The 14,201-nt window shown below is 49.8% G+C and overlaps 1 protein-coding gene and 1 long non-coding RNA gene across 3 annotated transcripts; one reads left to right on the top strand and one right to left on the bottom strand.

The window, feature by feature from the left end:
* Window positions 1-4,152: 4,152 nt before the first annotated feature.
* DNAJB1 (DnaJ heat shock protein family (Hsp40) member B1) lies at window positions 4,153-7,941 on the bottom strand. Of its 2 annotated transcripts, none has more exons than XM_006218306.3 (3): window positions 7,595-7,941; window positions 5,829-6,409; window positions 4,153-5,536 (listed from the first exon to the last, which is right to left on the bottom strand). In XM_006218306.3, exons 1-3 carry the CDS (start codon window positions 7,803-7,805, stop codon window positions 5,306-5,308), a joined length of 1,023 nt encoding a protein of 340 aa, XP_006218368.2. In that variant the 5' UTR covers window positions 7,806-7,941; the 3' UTR covers window positions 4,153-5,305. The 2 variants fall into 2 exon arrangements, with proteins under 2 accessions (XP_006218368.2, XP_072803616.1); XM_072947515.1 differs by lacking the exon at window positions 7,595-7,941 and adding an exon at window positions 7,379-7,557.
* Window positions 7,942-8,178: 237 nt separating this feature from the next.
* On the top strand, window positions 8,179-14,164 carry LOC140688452 (uncharacterized). The gene is made up of 4 exons (XR_012063164.1): window positions 8,179-8,517; window positions 13,137-13,253; window positions 13,677-13,733; window positions 13,912-14,164. It is a non-coding gene; the product is annotated as an uncharacterized lncRNA (long non-coding RNA).
* The last annotated feature ends 37 nt before the right edge of the window (window positions 14,165-14,201 follow it).

Raw genomic sequence — 14,201 nt, 5'->3', positions numbered from 1 at the left:
GTCAATTACTCATTCAACAAACACTCACAAGGTCAGTTCTGGGATAAGTGCTGTGATGGGTACTGGTGATGCAGATATTACTAGGACATGGTTGGAGACCTCAAGGAAACTTGAGTTGCTCTGGAGGGGATCCTTCTGGAGTGTTCTCAAGGCTGTCTCTCCTCCCCTCATGACAAAGAGGGAAGTTGTCTGACTGAATAATCCCAGAGTTTGAGAACTCAGAAGAAATCAGACACACTGTCTCCCCCTCTGCCCACCCACTCCCAGCACCCAAGTGTGGAATCAGCAGACCATGAAAGCATTCTGGTTTGTGGGAGGGAACGCCGCTTTCTGTACTGTAAGGACTAGATTTTAATAGAAAATATAGATGTCTATGATGTCTGTTGTTTGTTTGGGGCTAATTTGAAATGGAAGGTTGGTGTGTTGAAATTTCAAGAGACAGATGATATAGTTCAGGTACTTGAAGTTATACAATAAAATGACGTTCTCCCCCACTTCTCCCTGACAAAGGAAAATTAATACACGGTAAAACTCGCAACCTTTCCAAGCTCCTGCCTCACTCAGGAAGAGCCAAAGTTCTCCAGTGGCCTCCCCAGTCCTGCACCACCTGCCTCAACACACCCTGCCTGCGCCTCCCACCCACCCCCTCCTTACTCCGGTCCAGACTCACTGGACTCCTCTCTGTTCCTTAAACTCAGGCACACTCCTGCTTCAGGGCCTTTGCGCATGATGTTCCCACTGCCTGGAAGGCCCTTTCCTCAGTATTCACAAGACTGTCCCCTTACCTCCTTCAAATTCTTGTTCAAATGTCACCTTCTTAGAGAAGCATTCTTCAACCACATTACTTAAAACTGGACCCAACACTCCCTGCCCACTTGTTTTATTATGTTTCCATCACTCTTGTCACTATCTACCATATTTGATGATTTATTTATTTATTCTTATTTCTTTCTCCCCCCACTCAACTGTCAGCTCTCTTAAGGCAGGAATTTTTGTCAGTTCTGTTCACTGCTGTGTCCCCAGCACCAAGAACAGGACTGGGCACACCATAGGTATTCAATACATGTTTATTCAATGGACGGTGCTTATTATGTCTTGGGCACTATGCTGTGTGCTTCAATAATTAACAACTAGTGAGAATAACTAATATTTAAGGAGACTTGGGGCAGGTTTTCTCCAAAGTGCATTAGAAATATTTGCTTATGTTAAATGCACACTTGCTCTAAGCCGGGCCTGTGGGAAGTTCTTCTCAGGGGTTAGCTATCTGAGTTCTGGCTCTGGGGGAGTGAGAAGGTAGAAGTAGCTATGATTACCTGTTTCATATGGGGAGAAACTGAGGCTCTGAGAGGAATGCAGTGAGCAGGAATGCAGTGAGCAGACCTTGAACTCCGCACAGCCACCCTCCAGAAGTCAAGTTCTTAAGGCCCTGTTTTTTGGCTTCTCCAATGCCCTCCCTTGCCCAGTTTTCACAACACTTCTATGAAGTCTGTATATTCATTAATCCCATTTTTGAAGGAGGCCAATGGGACTCAGAGAAGTGAAGTCACTTGCTCAAGAACACACAGCAGGAGTGGCAGAGCCAGGAATCAAACCCAGGGTTGCTCAGTCCCGGATCCTGATGTTCCACGGCTGCAGCTGAGTGAACAAGTTGTCACAGGACAGTGTGGGAGTGAGCCTGCTTTAGGTATGGCTTCCTCAAGCTGGGTGAGGGCCAGGCCTGGAGATGAGGGTCTCAGGGGCTTGCCTGGGGATTTGGTTCCTGGAGCTTAGCCGAGAGCACTGAACTGAACTCACCTCAGCTTTTGGGGTTATGAGCTGTGCGCTGAGAAACTTTCACATTAGGATGTAGTGATGATCGCTGAAGCAGAGCGTTTGTTCCATGCCAGGCCCTGTTGTGTGTTTATATCTCTGTATCTGTTAGCAAAAATTGCACCTTGGATAAACCTCATTGCCTATGATACTGCCACTGTGCAAAGCTTTTATCTCTGTATTTGGAAATCCTCACAACCCTAAAAGGACTACTATTATGACTATTTTACAGTTGAAGAAACTGAGGCACAGAGAGGTTAAGTTGCTTGCCCAAGGCCACACAGCTAGAAAGTGGTCAAGTTGAGGTTCAAACCTGGAAGCAGGAGCAACAATAGAGGAGGAGGGGCCACCAAACACTGAACTAGATCTTCACACCCAGCTGGGCAGGCTTGGCAGAATGACTATGTAGAAAAACAGAAATGAGGAAGCTATTTCCATGACATGTGAGAAAAAAAGCAGAGTGTACAGTATGTACCATTGTGTAAAAAAAGAAAAATGTATTCATGCAGCATCTCACGAAAGGCACAGGAGAATCTGGGAACATTCACTGGGGGTGGACTGGAAAGCAGGGTGGGAGGGAGGATTTTTACTCTGTGCCCTTGAGAATTTGGTTTTGCAATTACACAGCCAAAAATTGAAACTGAAAATTTAGAAATTATGCTATGCTTATATAAGCAGACTTTCTCTGAGGATGCGCACACACACACACACACACGTTTAATAAAAGAGAAAAATCTCTAACGCCATGGGGTGTGTGCAGTGGTACAGAAAGAAAGGGAGCTGCTGGCCTCGGGGAGGGAGGGGACTGGACTTTCCACCACAGGCAGAATGTAAATTTTGAATTTTATACCGTGTGAATTACGTAAAAATGTGATGCTGCTGGTGCTACCAGCAAAGATAAGGTAGGTCCAAGGAAGGCAGCTCCGCATGCACCGCTGTGGAGGGAACTCCGAAACGGGCTCACACAGGCTGTGTGGGAAAATAAAATAACTCTTAGTGGGAAGGTAAAGAAGTGAGGAGGGAGAGGTCTGCCTGCTGACGCACCAAACGCCTGACACAACCTGGTCTGGTGTGGGCAAAAACCCCGCACCTGAGGGGCAGGCTTTCTGCCCACTAGGGTCCTTTTTGTCTTTTTCACTGTTAACATTTTCCTCCAGAGTCACACTGCCCCGCCCACCACCCTGGGCAGGTTGTTTCTGGAAGTTCCCAGAACTGTTAGGCTTTGCACACATTTGTGCTGGTGGCCCTTGGGTATGAAGTTCACAGGGACCTGCTACATAACAAAGGAGGCTGCGGTGGGGTGGGTAGCAGCCCTGGGTGTCTCTGACCCCAACTGAGCCCAGGGCAATTTCTGCAGTAAATGTTATCCTGGTCCCTGAGGCAGCTAACAGATCTTGTGATAAAGTCCCTTTTGGCTGATACTCCAGGGGTTACCTCCCAACTAGGATGACCCCTCTGGGCTCAGTGTGGCTGCTCTTCTAAGAAGAGACCCAAGTACTAGATTTGGGTGAAAAGCCCTGTTAAATCTGTGCTAGCCAACAGTCACCACTAGCCAGGTGTGGTCGTTGAAATATGGCTGGAGAGATCAAGCAACTTAATTTTTTGTATTGAATCTAAAAGAATTTCCATTTAAAAAAGACATACGACGTTTCCATCACTGCAGGAAGTGCTCTTGGACAGCACTGCCCTTAGACTGTTTTCAGTGGTTAAACTGTTCAGTGGGAAGGGAAAGCCACTCCTACGTTGACTTTAAATGTGTGTTACATTTTTACTTCCAGACGTTTTGTAGCAAAATAGTGATTAACACTGTTTTGGGGCTGTGTAACTACTTACCTTATAATAAAACCAGTTCCTTAAAGCAAGTTACAAAATAAAAGCAGTTTCCCTGGCCTGCAAATAAAGGGAGGGCAGGAACTAGGTCTTCTCCAGGGCAGGGCTAGTCCTGGGCTGGAATCCTGCTCTGGTTTGGAAAGGGCCTGTCTGACACAGCCTGTACTACTAGAAAGAAAGAGGTAGGGGCATTATGAGGGCAGAGTACACATCTCTTGGCCCCAGCAACCAGACCTTGGAAGACCAGGAGGGATCTGCTTAACTTTGGCCACAACTTTCACAAAGAAAAGAGCTCTGAGTCCACTGGGCTCTTTGGGTGCCTGGATCCAGAGTCCAGTGAGTTGATGTTCTCCACCCCACATCCAGCTCAGGGAGACTTCCCTCTCCCTTACAGAGGACTCCTGCCTCCTTACCACCCCTCCCTTCCACCCCACCCCTACTGCCTCTGGAAGGATGCCCAGACACCACCCCAGCCCATCAGTAGAGCCCTCAAACAGAGTCGCAGGACTCCCCTGAGGTTTATCATCAGTCTTTAATGCTGTCACTCTGCACATTGACAAGTCACACGCTTTGGTCTTGTGTTGGCAGTGGCAACTTACAATGAGTCTAGAAGTCTGAGCACCAGACTGGCCTGCAGGGAACAGACATTTGTTCCAGCACCCCCCCCCCCGGTTCCTTCTGAATTCCACCATGGCCCTATACAGAGAGCAGCGGCTGCCGTGGACTGGTTTCATTTGAGTGCACACCAACTTTACACGGAATTATAAAAACATATTTACAGACGTTCCACAGTGCTCCTGTAATCAGAAGCAAAGACCCTTTTATCAAAAGGGATTATATCTGGGGCTGTGCAAAATTCAAAAGGATCAAATCCCTTTGAAAGAGTCCAGAGTCCATTAAACAAAAAATTACCTGGGCCACTGGTAAATCCCAGGTATGCCAAAAGGTTGCCTCACTGAAAAGGATGGTGAGTGCGCTCAGCCTCAGAGCCAGAGATTGAGAGGGCCCTATGCTCCAGCCAGGGCCCCTGACCCCTGAGGGAGAGGCAGCTGCACAAGTTACTCACTCACTGGAGGCCGGCTCCCTTGGTCCTGCTGGAACATGAGAGGTATTGCTTGTGGGAGCCAGCCAGACAGTTCTGCAAAATACCCTAGGTTCTCAATTTGAGATGGCAAAAGAGAAAACAGGATTCTTCAGGAGAAGAGCAAGATGTGGGAGACAAATACAGAACATAACATGAACTGATCACACAACAGAAACTGTGTGTACAAGGTCTGGTAATCAAGAAGGCAGATCGACACAACCTAACATCCGCAAGCAAAGGGGCTACAGAGAGATCGAGTCGAGCTGCGGGCCTGCCTCTCCCGCTGGGCATGGCCTGGAGGTGGAGGACTTGGCCCATCCTGGAGGGCTGCAGGACCCAGCGGGCCAGACTGGACTGCCTTTACCTGCTGTCCCCACCACCTGCCACCCTATCGCTCGAAAAACCACTTAAGTCTAGTGCACGACTTTGAAAGATTGTAATATATTCTCTGGAAAACATTCAGCAGTACGAAAGCCCTCCCTGGGCCCTCCCGCCCTCTCGCGGGTCCACAACTGGTGGAACGGTCCGGAAATCCTTGAGCTCTGGAAAGGTCCCTGGTCAGTCCTTGGGGAACACAGGTGTCTATATCGGAAGAACCTGCTCAAGAACGGTTCTTGACGTCTGGGGAATCCTTTCAGGGAAGATCACTTCAAACTCAATAATGAGGTCCCCCCGTTTCTCGGGCGTTTTGGGGAGAGGGAGGCCTTCTCCAGGAACTTTTCGCCGCATGCCAGGCCTGATGACATCTTTGAACACAACGGGTATGGTCCTGCCGTCCAGAGTGGGGACATTCACTGTACAGCCACACAGAGCCTTGGAAAGCAAAGGGACAACATTAGAGACAGAGTCGCTTAGGAAGCTCAAATCCTGCCCACAGGCTGCTTAGTGTAGGGTAAATGCCATCAGGTCTTTATAGCTAACACCCTGCCCCCAAGGTCTACCCAGGTCACCTGCACAGAAACTCGGAAAGAAAGGACCCCTGGACAGTCTTATTGCTACTGCTTGGCACACACAAAGTGCTCAGAAACATCTGTCAAATATTGAACTGCTTCAAAAACCAGCCTTGCCTTCCACAGACGCTACACTACCTTGCCTGGTGCCTTACCTCCCGAAGAGTGATCCTGGCTGGGTAAATGACATCAGAGCCATCTCTCTTAAAGATATTGTGTGGCTTGTCCTTTAAAACAAAGACAATGTCGGCTGGAATGTTGTTGGAGGTCTGGTCTCCTTCCTTGGGGAAGGTGATTTTGGTCCCTTCTTTCCACCCCCGCTTCACTTCGATGGTCAAGATTTTGTCTTCGTTGCGAATGCTCTTTCCATCGGGGTTCAGCCGCTTATGAGAGATTTTCATCTTCTTGGTACAGCCGCTATAGATCTCCTCAAGTGAGACCCTAAGGTCGTGGGTGACGGGGGGATCTTGCTTCTTTCGGGTGGGCTCTTGGGCAGGGCGGGAGCGGCCAAAGTTCATATTGGTGAAGCCACCCATGCCCATGGGGAAGCCAGAGAACGGGTCATCAATGTCCATGCCTTCCTCCCCGTTGCGCTGCCCAAAAAAGGTGTCAAAGGGATTTCGGCCACCGAAGAACTCAGCAAACATGGCATGAGGGTCTCCATGGAATGTGTAGCTGAAAGAAGTACCGTTAGCACCACCGCTGCTCCCGCCACTGGGGCCACCACCTTTCAGGCCTGAAAAGCAAAAGTAGAGAAATCAGATGGCTGGCCAGGAGCTTCTCTCTAGTTTTCCTTAAGGGAGAAACAAAACGAAACCCTTGGGAGCCACTGAGGAGTAATTTTTTTTAGCCTGTTAGAGGGGAGCAAAAACGACCCTCAAGCTTTTACCTCCCAGGTGGAGCAGCAGAAACAAAACCCCCACCCCCCTAGCCAGTTCACTGTGGCATGACCGTGGTGAAGGGGTCAAGCTCTGAGATGGCTATCTGCTGGCACCACCCAGGTCCTCACATTTGAGTGACCCATCCTTCCTGCAATGTGATGAGAAGTACAAAGAAATCACTAAGATAACCTATGAAAAAAGCATGACCCAGGGTCAGTTTTCACTAAGTGTTTACTCTTAAATACTTTAGAGCTAGAGGTGTGTACGGAAACTACACATGAAGGCGAAAGAGTAAATGGAGATTTTCAAATTCTCACACGCTGACACTAATTGCCACCATTCTTATATAATAAGTCACTTCTTTCTTCGGACCAAGCCCAGAAGCCAGCCTGAGTCATCAACGGGCAACTGGACAACAAGAAAGCTTCTTTTTTTTCCCCTGAAGAGGGCTACCAGGGGGAGGCTGGGCAGAGGCGGGCCCCACTGCTCCCTGCACCTTGACGGCCGACTACGTGCCTGGCACGGGGCTAGGTAAGCACTTTACAGGATTACCTCACTCCACCCTCAGGGAGGCCCAGGAGATCGCCCGGCGATAATTGGCACTCTCATTTGCAGGCTCACCACACGCAGCCTGTGCCCCGCGCTCAGCCAGAGTCCCCGCCCTGAGCCCCGGGGAGGCAGAGCCTCCCACCTCGCCCAGGTGAGCCCAGGGCCCGCAGGGCCGCAGGGCCATCAGCCAAGCTAGACCTCCGAACCCCTCTCCTTTCGCACCCGCACCCCTCGACCGATCGGGGACGTGGGTGGAGGCGCCGCCCCAGACATACTAGAAGCTTCTGGGCGAGCTGCGCAGCCAGGGCTCCTCCTCCCATCGGGAGGCCGCCAATCCGAGGGCGGAGGCCCGTGTGGCCAGTAGGCGGCGGCTACTCGCCCCCCAGTGCTGGGTCGCCCCCACCTAGGATGCTGCAGCTGGGCCGCCGTGCCTCGGTTTCTCCGCCTGTCAAACGGCGGGGGCGCGCCCCCGGCCGCGCGCGCGCACTCACCTTCCTCCCCGTAGCGGTCGAAGATCTCGCGCTTGCGCGGGTCGCTGAGCACGTCGTAGGCCTCGGCGATCTCCTTGAACTTCTCCTCGGCGCCGGGCTCCTTGTTCTTGTCCGGGTGGTAACGCAGCGCCTGGCGGCGGTAAGCCCTCTTGATCTCCTCGTCCGACGCACCGCGGGCCAGGCCCAACGTCTGGTAATAGTCCTTGCCCATTGCCCCCGCCTACAACCCGCCGCCCAGATGTCGCCGTCCCCCGGCTCCGCCGCCGCCCCGTCCCGGACTCTATATACCCGTCCGGCGGAAGCTTCCAGAGCCCGCCAGCCCCCTCCAGAACCTTCCGCCCCGCCCCCCATGCGGTAGCGACCAATTGCCGCCGCCCAGGCCGCGACGCGCGACATCCGGGGCGGGGCCGTGTGACCAACGGCCACCGGCGAGCGGCCACGCCCCTTCCCGCTCCTACCTCGGCAACACCTCCCCGCGGCGCGCGCACCAGGAGACGGAGGCTCCGCCCGCCCCCCGCGGGAGCCAATAGCGACCTTGTTTCACTGCTCCGGATATTCTGGCCTGTCGCGCACCCCGCCTCCTGCCTGGGTCAACAGGTTACGACGCGCTGCTTCGGGAAGGGGTGGGGCTACGGAAGGCCCCGCCCCTTCCCTAGCGGATGAAAAATGAAAACGTTCCCGCCTACATCGCACCGGGCTCAGGAATTAGTTCCTGCCGGTTTGACTCTAGGCCAGGTGCCTAATCTCTCTCTTCCCCACATACCCCCTGCTTCTAGGAGTAAGAGTACCCACCCGCCCTCTTCTGCTAGTTGTGGGGAGAATACAGTTGGGAGCCCCAGGACTGTCCCTGTGAAGTGAGGGACCATACTGGACCCTGGAAAGAGCGGTGAGGATCCGGGACCAAAGCTCACCTCCCTGGAGAGGTATCGGTCCAGCCCCACAAGCCTTTCACTTTTCTGTTTTGTCAAGAACACCTGCCACTGAAATCTGAAATTATCTTGTTCCGTGGTTTTCATGCTAAATGCCCCCTCTTTCCCAAACTGCCATCACTATGAGGGCAGGGACTGACTCCTGTCAGTGCTGGGTCTCTAGTGCCAGGAATGGTGCCTGGAACCGACGCTTGGAAAATATTCCTGTTTTTAATGCTCGTGCTTCTTTTTCTGTCCCCAGTACCTTTATGATTTTGGGGAGACATGGGTGTGGCATACATCTCCCAGGGCTTCTCTTTCCTCATCTGTGGGCAACATGAATTTTTGGCTCTGAGAGTCTAGGGTGTCTGTGGTCAAGGACAGGGCTGTTAGGGAAAGGAGGCTCAGAAAGGGGTACCACTTGAGAAGGGAAGAGTGGGTAGGTGTTGGTGGCCTGCGGAGGGGAGAGGTTCCTGGAAGAACTGCTTGGGAGTTCTGGGTGGGTGGTGTGACAGGGACTCTGGAGCCAGACGGCCAGTTTTCTTTCTTGATTCCAACACTTCCTGGCTGTGTGATCTTGGGCTGGTTATTGAGCCTTCCAGGGCCTTAGCTTCCTCATCTGTACAATGTGGGTAGTAGTTGTACCTGCCTCACAGGGCTGTGGGGTTGGTGTGAGTCAACATTTGTGAAGTGCCCAGGACAGGCCTGGCCTAGAGGAAGTGCTATCAAAGGGGTGATAACCATCTGGTTGAATGGTGGGCTGTTGAACTACCCCCTTCCTGGCAGCCCTCACAGAAAAAAGCTTCCGGTAACACCCACTCTTGCCCGAGCTAGAATTCCTAAGATGACCATGGCCTTCTTCTGCAGCCCAGCAGAGGTATTCCAGCCGTCTCTGCCTGGCCACTCACAGACCCCAGGGTGACCGTGTCGTAAGGACTCTAGATTAGGACACACACCAGCCCACCTGGGAGGATGAGTTTGGGCCTGGTGCTCAGGAGCACAGCAAAACAGGAGTCCTGAACCAATCATGGTGGTTGGGGGGAAGAGTTTGATTTTTAAGTTACACAAATAGATAGCGGGAGAGTCATCATGGGGAAAACCCCAGAGCTTGTAGACTTCCTCACACTTATGAATTTAAATTTAGTTACAAATGGGGCGGCCTCCAAAGGTTTCACATAGCTCTGGCTGGGACAAAAACATCATGCAAGGAGTGTCCTTGTGTTTGGAGACAACTTTAGGGCTGGGGACTCTCCCTTCCTTGAGTAAGCCTGGGCCATGTTCGGGTTTTAATTGTTTAACCCCCTCACACCCTCCCCTGCCCCGAAAAAAAGAAAAACCCTCAACATCTCTTTTTATGGCTATGATTCTTTGACCTGGACACTTACTAGGCACGTTGGAATGTTACTGGAAAAGTGGTCTCCACAGAAGCCTGAGCAGAGGTTTAGGCTCTCAACTCAGGGAAGATGTGATGGGTAGTCTTATACATTGATTTGGCTAGGCAGTAATACCCAATTATTCAATTAAACACTTCCCTAAGTGTAGCTGTGAAGGTATTTGTGGATGTGCTTAGGTTAACACCTATAATCAGTTGACTTTTAACTACAGGAGATAACCTTCAATATGGCTGGTGGGCCTCATCCAATCAGTTGAAAGACTTGAAAAGCAAACACTGAAAGGCCTTAAAAATAAATACAGAGGTTTCCCTGAGGATGAAGCAGCAGTCCCAGCCTGTTGGTCAGTCCTACAGATTTCAGACCTGCCTGGCCAGCCCCCACAATTGCGTAAGCCAATGCCTTGAAATAAGTCTCTTAATACACAGATATGCTCACAAACACATATATCCTATTGGTTCTGTTTCTTTGGTAGAACCCTGACTAATATAAGGATGGAGCAGGTAAATCTGGAGTCAGTTGGCCTCAGCTGAAATCCTGGACCCACTATTTACTTATTTACTGCCCGTGTGGTCTTGCATAACTTGCTTTACCGCTCCAATTGCTAGGTATGTCCTCCATAAAATGAGGATAAGAGTAGATCTTATGTCCCAGGTTTGCTATGTGGATGAAACTTGAGAGGGGCCAGGAAATGAACACTATATAATAACAGCTAACACTGACATGGCCCTACTATGTGCCAAGCCGGTTCCAGGCACTCAATTTGTATTAACTCATTTAATCCTGACAATAATCTCTATCAGGTTGGCCTATCATTGCCTCCATTTTACAGGGAGGGAAACTGAGGCTGTGAGAGTTCATGTGACTAGCCTGAGGTCACCTAGTGAGTAAAATGCTGAGGTGTAAAGTGTTCAGAACACTGAGTATTTATGGTAAGTGCTCAGTGTGTCTAAGATGTGATTCAGATGATGATAAAGCCTTAATTAAAAGAAAAAGCATCACCACTCTTTTCAACTCTTCATCAAATAAATAAAGAAATCTTCCAAAGCATTCCAGTCATTCAAACCAACAATCTTCCTCATGTGAAATAAAAGCCTATGTTCACATGAAAACCCGTGAGTGAACATTTATTAAGACTTTGTCATTACTAACAACCATTAAAACCTACATGTCCTTGGGAGGAGGGTATAGCTCAAGTGGTAGAGTGTGTGCTTAGCATGCAGGAGGTCCTCGGTTCAATAAATAAATAAGCCAAATACTTCCCCCACCAAATATGCCCCTTAGTGGGTGAATGGATAAACAAACTGTGATCTGGCCATACAATGGAATACTATTCAGCCATAAAAATGAATCAAGCTACTGACTCGGGAAACAATGCAGATGAACCTAAAACGCATTATGTGATGAAAGAAGCCAGACTCAAAATGCTATTTTCTGTGTAATTGCATGTTAAAGGACCTTCTGGAAAAGGCAAAAGTACTGATGCAGAAAATGAATCAGTGGTTACCAGGGGCTGGGGTCTTCTACAAAGGGATACTGGGGGTTTTGGGGGAGGATGGAAATGTCCTATATCTTGACTGTGGCGGTGGTTACACAACTTGTTTTTATTTGGTACTGTACGCCAAGAAAATTAAAACTCAATAAAAAGAAAGAAAAAAATCCCATGAATTTAAAAATTAAAAAGATAGCTAGGATAGGGCTCAGGAAACCTCTCTCTGAGGCTCCTGACACAGCGGAAAGTTGCTAACCAGCCTTGGCTTGTCTGCTGTAGGCTTTACCTTGCCTCACCCAGCTCTGAACCAGCTTGATCACACCCGAAAACAAGCCAAGCCAGGTTCCTGGAAAAATCAAGATCCTATCCTACTCGCACATGGGAAATCCCAAAAAAGCTTGTGAAACAGACACAACTGGATCTTCCACATCCAAATGACTGTGGGTTCCCCCAAGTCTGAGACCCAAGGAGGCCCTGCTCATCCTTCAACACTGCCACAGAACAAGACCTTTCTGGAATTTCCCCTTTGGAAACTACCTTAAGGGGCATGTTACATTTGGCGCAGCAAACACCAAATGTATTTACTTGTCACCATTATGAATCAGCCACTGTGCTGGGGACTCTAGCTGTCCTTATTGACAGGTACATTCATAGCCATGATACAGTGTCATGAAAGGTTTGAACAAAGTGGCCAGTCTTCATTCCCAGGGTGATTCTGATTTCTGCCAACAGCCTGGTTACTGGGAGCCAGATGAGGCCAACAAGGGGTCCCCACGCCTGTAATACCCATCAAAAACAAAGAGGAATTCTCTGCAGGCTGGATCCTGCCTTTCTATGAGTTTCTTGTAGGTGAGGAGGAGCGGTGGAAATTATTTGTATGCCCTGGCTGGCACACAGCATACTAGGCTTGTAAAAGATTTGGTGCCTGTTGAGCGAGCTCAGGGCTCAGGAAAGCATTCTCAAAAGGGGAATTCCAGAATGTTCCCAATCTGTAGGAATGTGTGTGGAATTTCTCAAAAAAAAAAAAAAAACACGGGGGGAGGAGGGTATATAGCTCAGTGGTAGAATGTGTGCTTAGTATGCAAGAGGTCCTGGGTTCAATCCCCAGTACCTCCGTTAAAATAATAAATAAATAAATAAACCTAATTTAATAGAAACAACAACAACAATAATAATTTTAAAAAACACTAAAAAAAAAAGACATCTTTTTGGACACCACACAGCTTACCCAGCTGGAACCCAGCAATAGGGAAGATATGCCTACTCAGATCACACTAGAGAAGCTGGAAGTCGGCAGAACTGGCCAAGTAGCAAAACGTGGTTAGCTTTTAGGGGTTTGACTGCCCCTTCAGCACCTCACAAGTAGATACCTCAAGCAACTCAACTTGGTAGGATTTAAACTTGTGGCCTCTGAGTGACTACTCCCCCATCCCTCTCCGTGAGGCCAGGGAGTGAGGCCTGTGGGTGCACAAAGATTCTCAAGGTACTGCGAGCCCTACAACTGCCAACAGGAAAAGATCTGTGCTTTGGAAAGTACAAGAATAAAACACTTTGTGTTTTCATCTATTTTGCCTAGATAATGCCCAGTGAAAAAGGTAATGAGTTTCTGAAGACCACAACCTTGGCTTCCTTTACTCAGAGACAGGGATCCCTAAAAGCTGAAGCTTCAGAAGTTTCTAGAGCCTAACCTGGATGACTAAGTGCTAAGCACTGACTCACCTTTCCCCCCACCATGCTCTCCTGTGAATCAGCGATCCACCTTTAGGACTTCTCACCATGTCCTTGATGCCAGGCCTCTGAGTTCCAGAGAGGGCAACAGCTGATGAAGGCTCAGGGGCAGGATCTGGAACCAGGAGAAAGGAGAGAAGGTGAGGGACTGTGCCAGGTCCTGTCTTGAGGGTGTGCATGGGTCCGTGTGTGTGTGTGTGTGTGTGTGTGTGTGTGTGTGTGTGTGTGTGTCGGCACCCAACCCTCCCAGCCTGATCAGGACAATCAAGGGAGCAAAAGCATAGCATGACCCCAAACAAGCGCTGTACAATAGAGCTAGTATGAGAGGCACAACTGCCTGTTACAAAGGTGAGCCGTGTCTGCGATTTTAAATGTTCCAATAAATAGGCACATTAAAAAAGTAAAAAGAAACAAGGGAACTTAATTTTAACGATGTATTTTAATCCAGTATATCAAAAATATTATTTAATGTGTAATCAACATAAAAGATTATTGATATATATAATTTTTACATTATCCTTTGCATACAAAGTCTTTGAAATTGTTGTGTTTTATGTTCACAGCACGTCTCAATTTTGAGTCGCTACATTGGCCCCTGGTGATCATACTGGATAGTGCAGGTAGAGACAAATGTGGTCTCACTGCCCATAGGGCCCGGCAAGGTGGAGCGGGGGCTTGCATTGAAAGGGCAGTGAAGACATCCCCAGAATGGGGTGAGAGCTCAGGCTGCAGGTTGGGGGGATTCCAGAGGGCTTTTGGCCAACCATTTCCCCTTTTCTTTCCTCCCATTCATGACAGGGTTCCAGTAAACGGAGAGGCCTTTCCATCCTACGCCCCCAACCTCTAGGCCTTCCCCGAAGCTCCCCGCTAACCCCCGGGGGCCGCCCACCTTCACCCAGCCGAGCTGCTTGCCATGTGGATGCTGCCCTCCCTGTCACTCAGCTGCTTGCTCCTGCCCCGCGCCTTGCAGTAACCGTCGCTTCCCCTGGTTTCCACAGCGACGCCACTAAGGGGCGGGGCGAGGGTGCTCGAGGCCCGGAGGCTCCCTTTGATTGGTGGGTAGCCAAGCCCTTCTTTCTCCATCCACC

This window comes from Vicugna pacos, chromosome 22 (genome assembly GCF_048564905.1).
Source record: "Vicugna pacos chromosome 22, VicPac4, whole genome shotgun sequence".
NCBI lineage: Eukaryota > Metazoa > Chordata > Mammalia > Artiodactyla > Camelidae > Vicugna > Vicugna pacos.
This window is presented reverse-complemented; position numbering and strand designations above follow the sequence as displayed.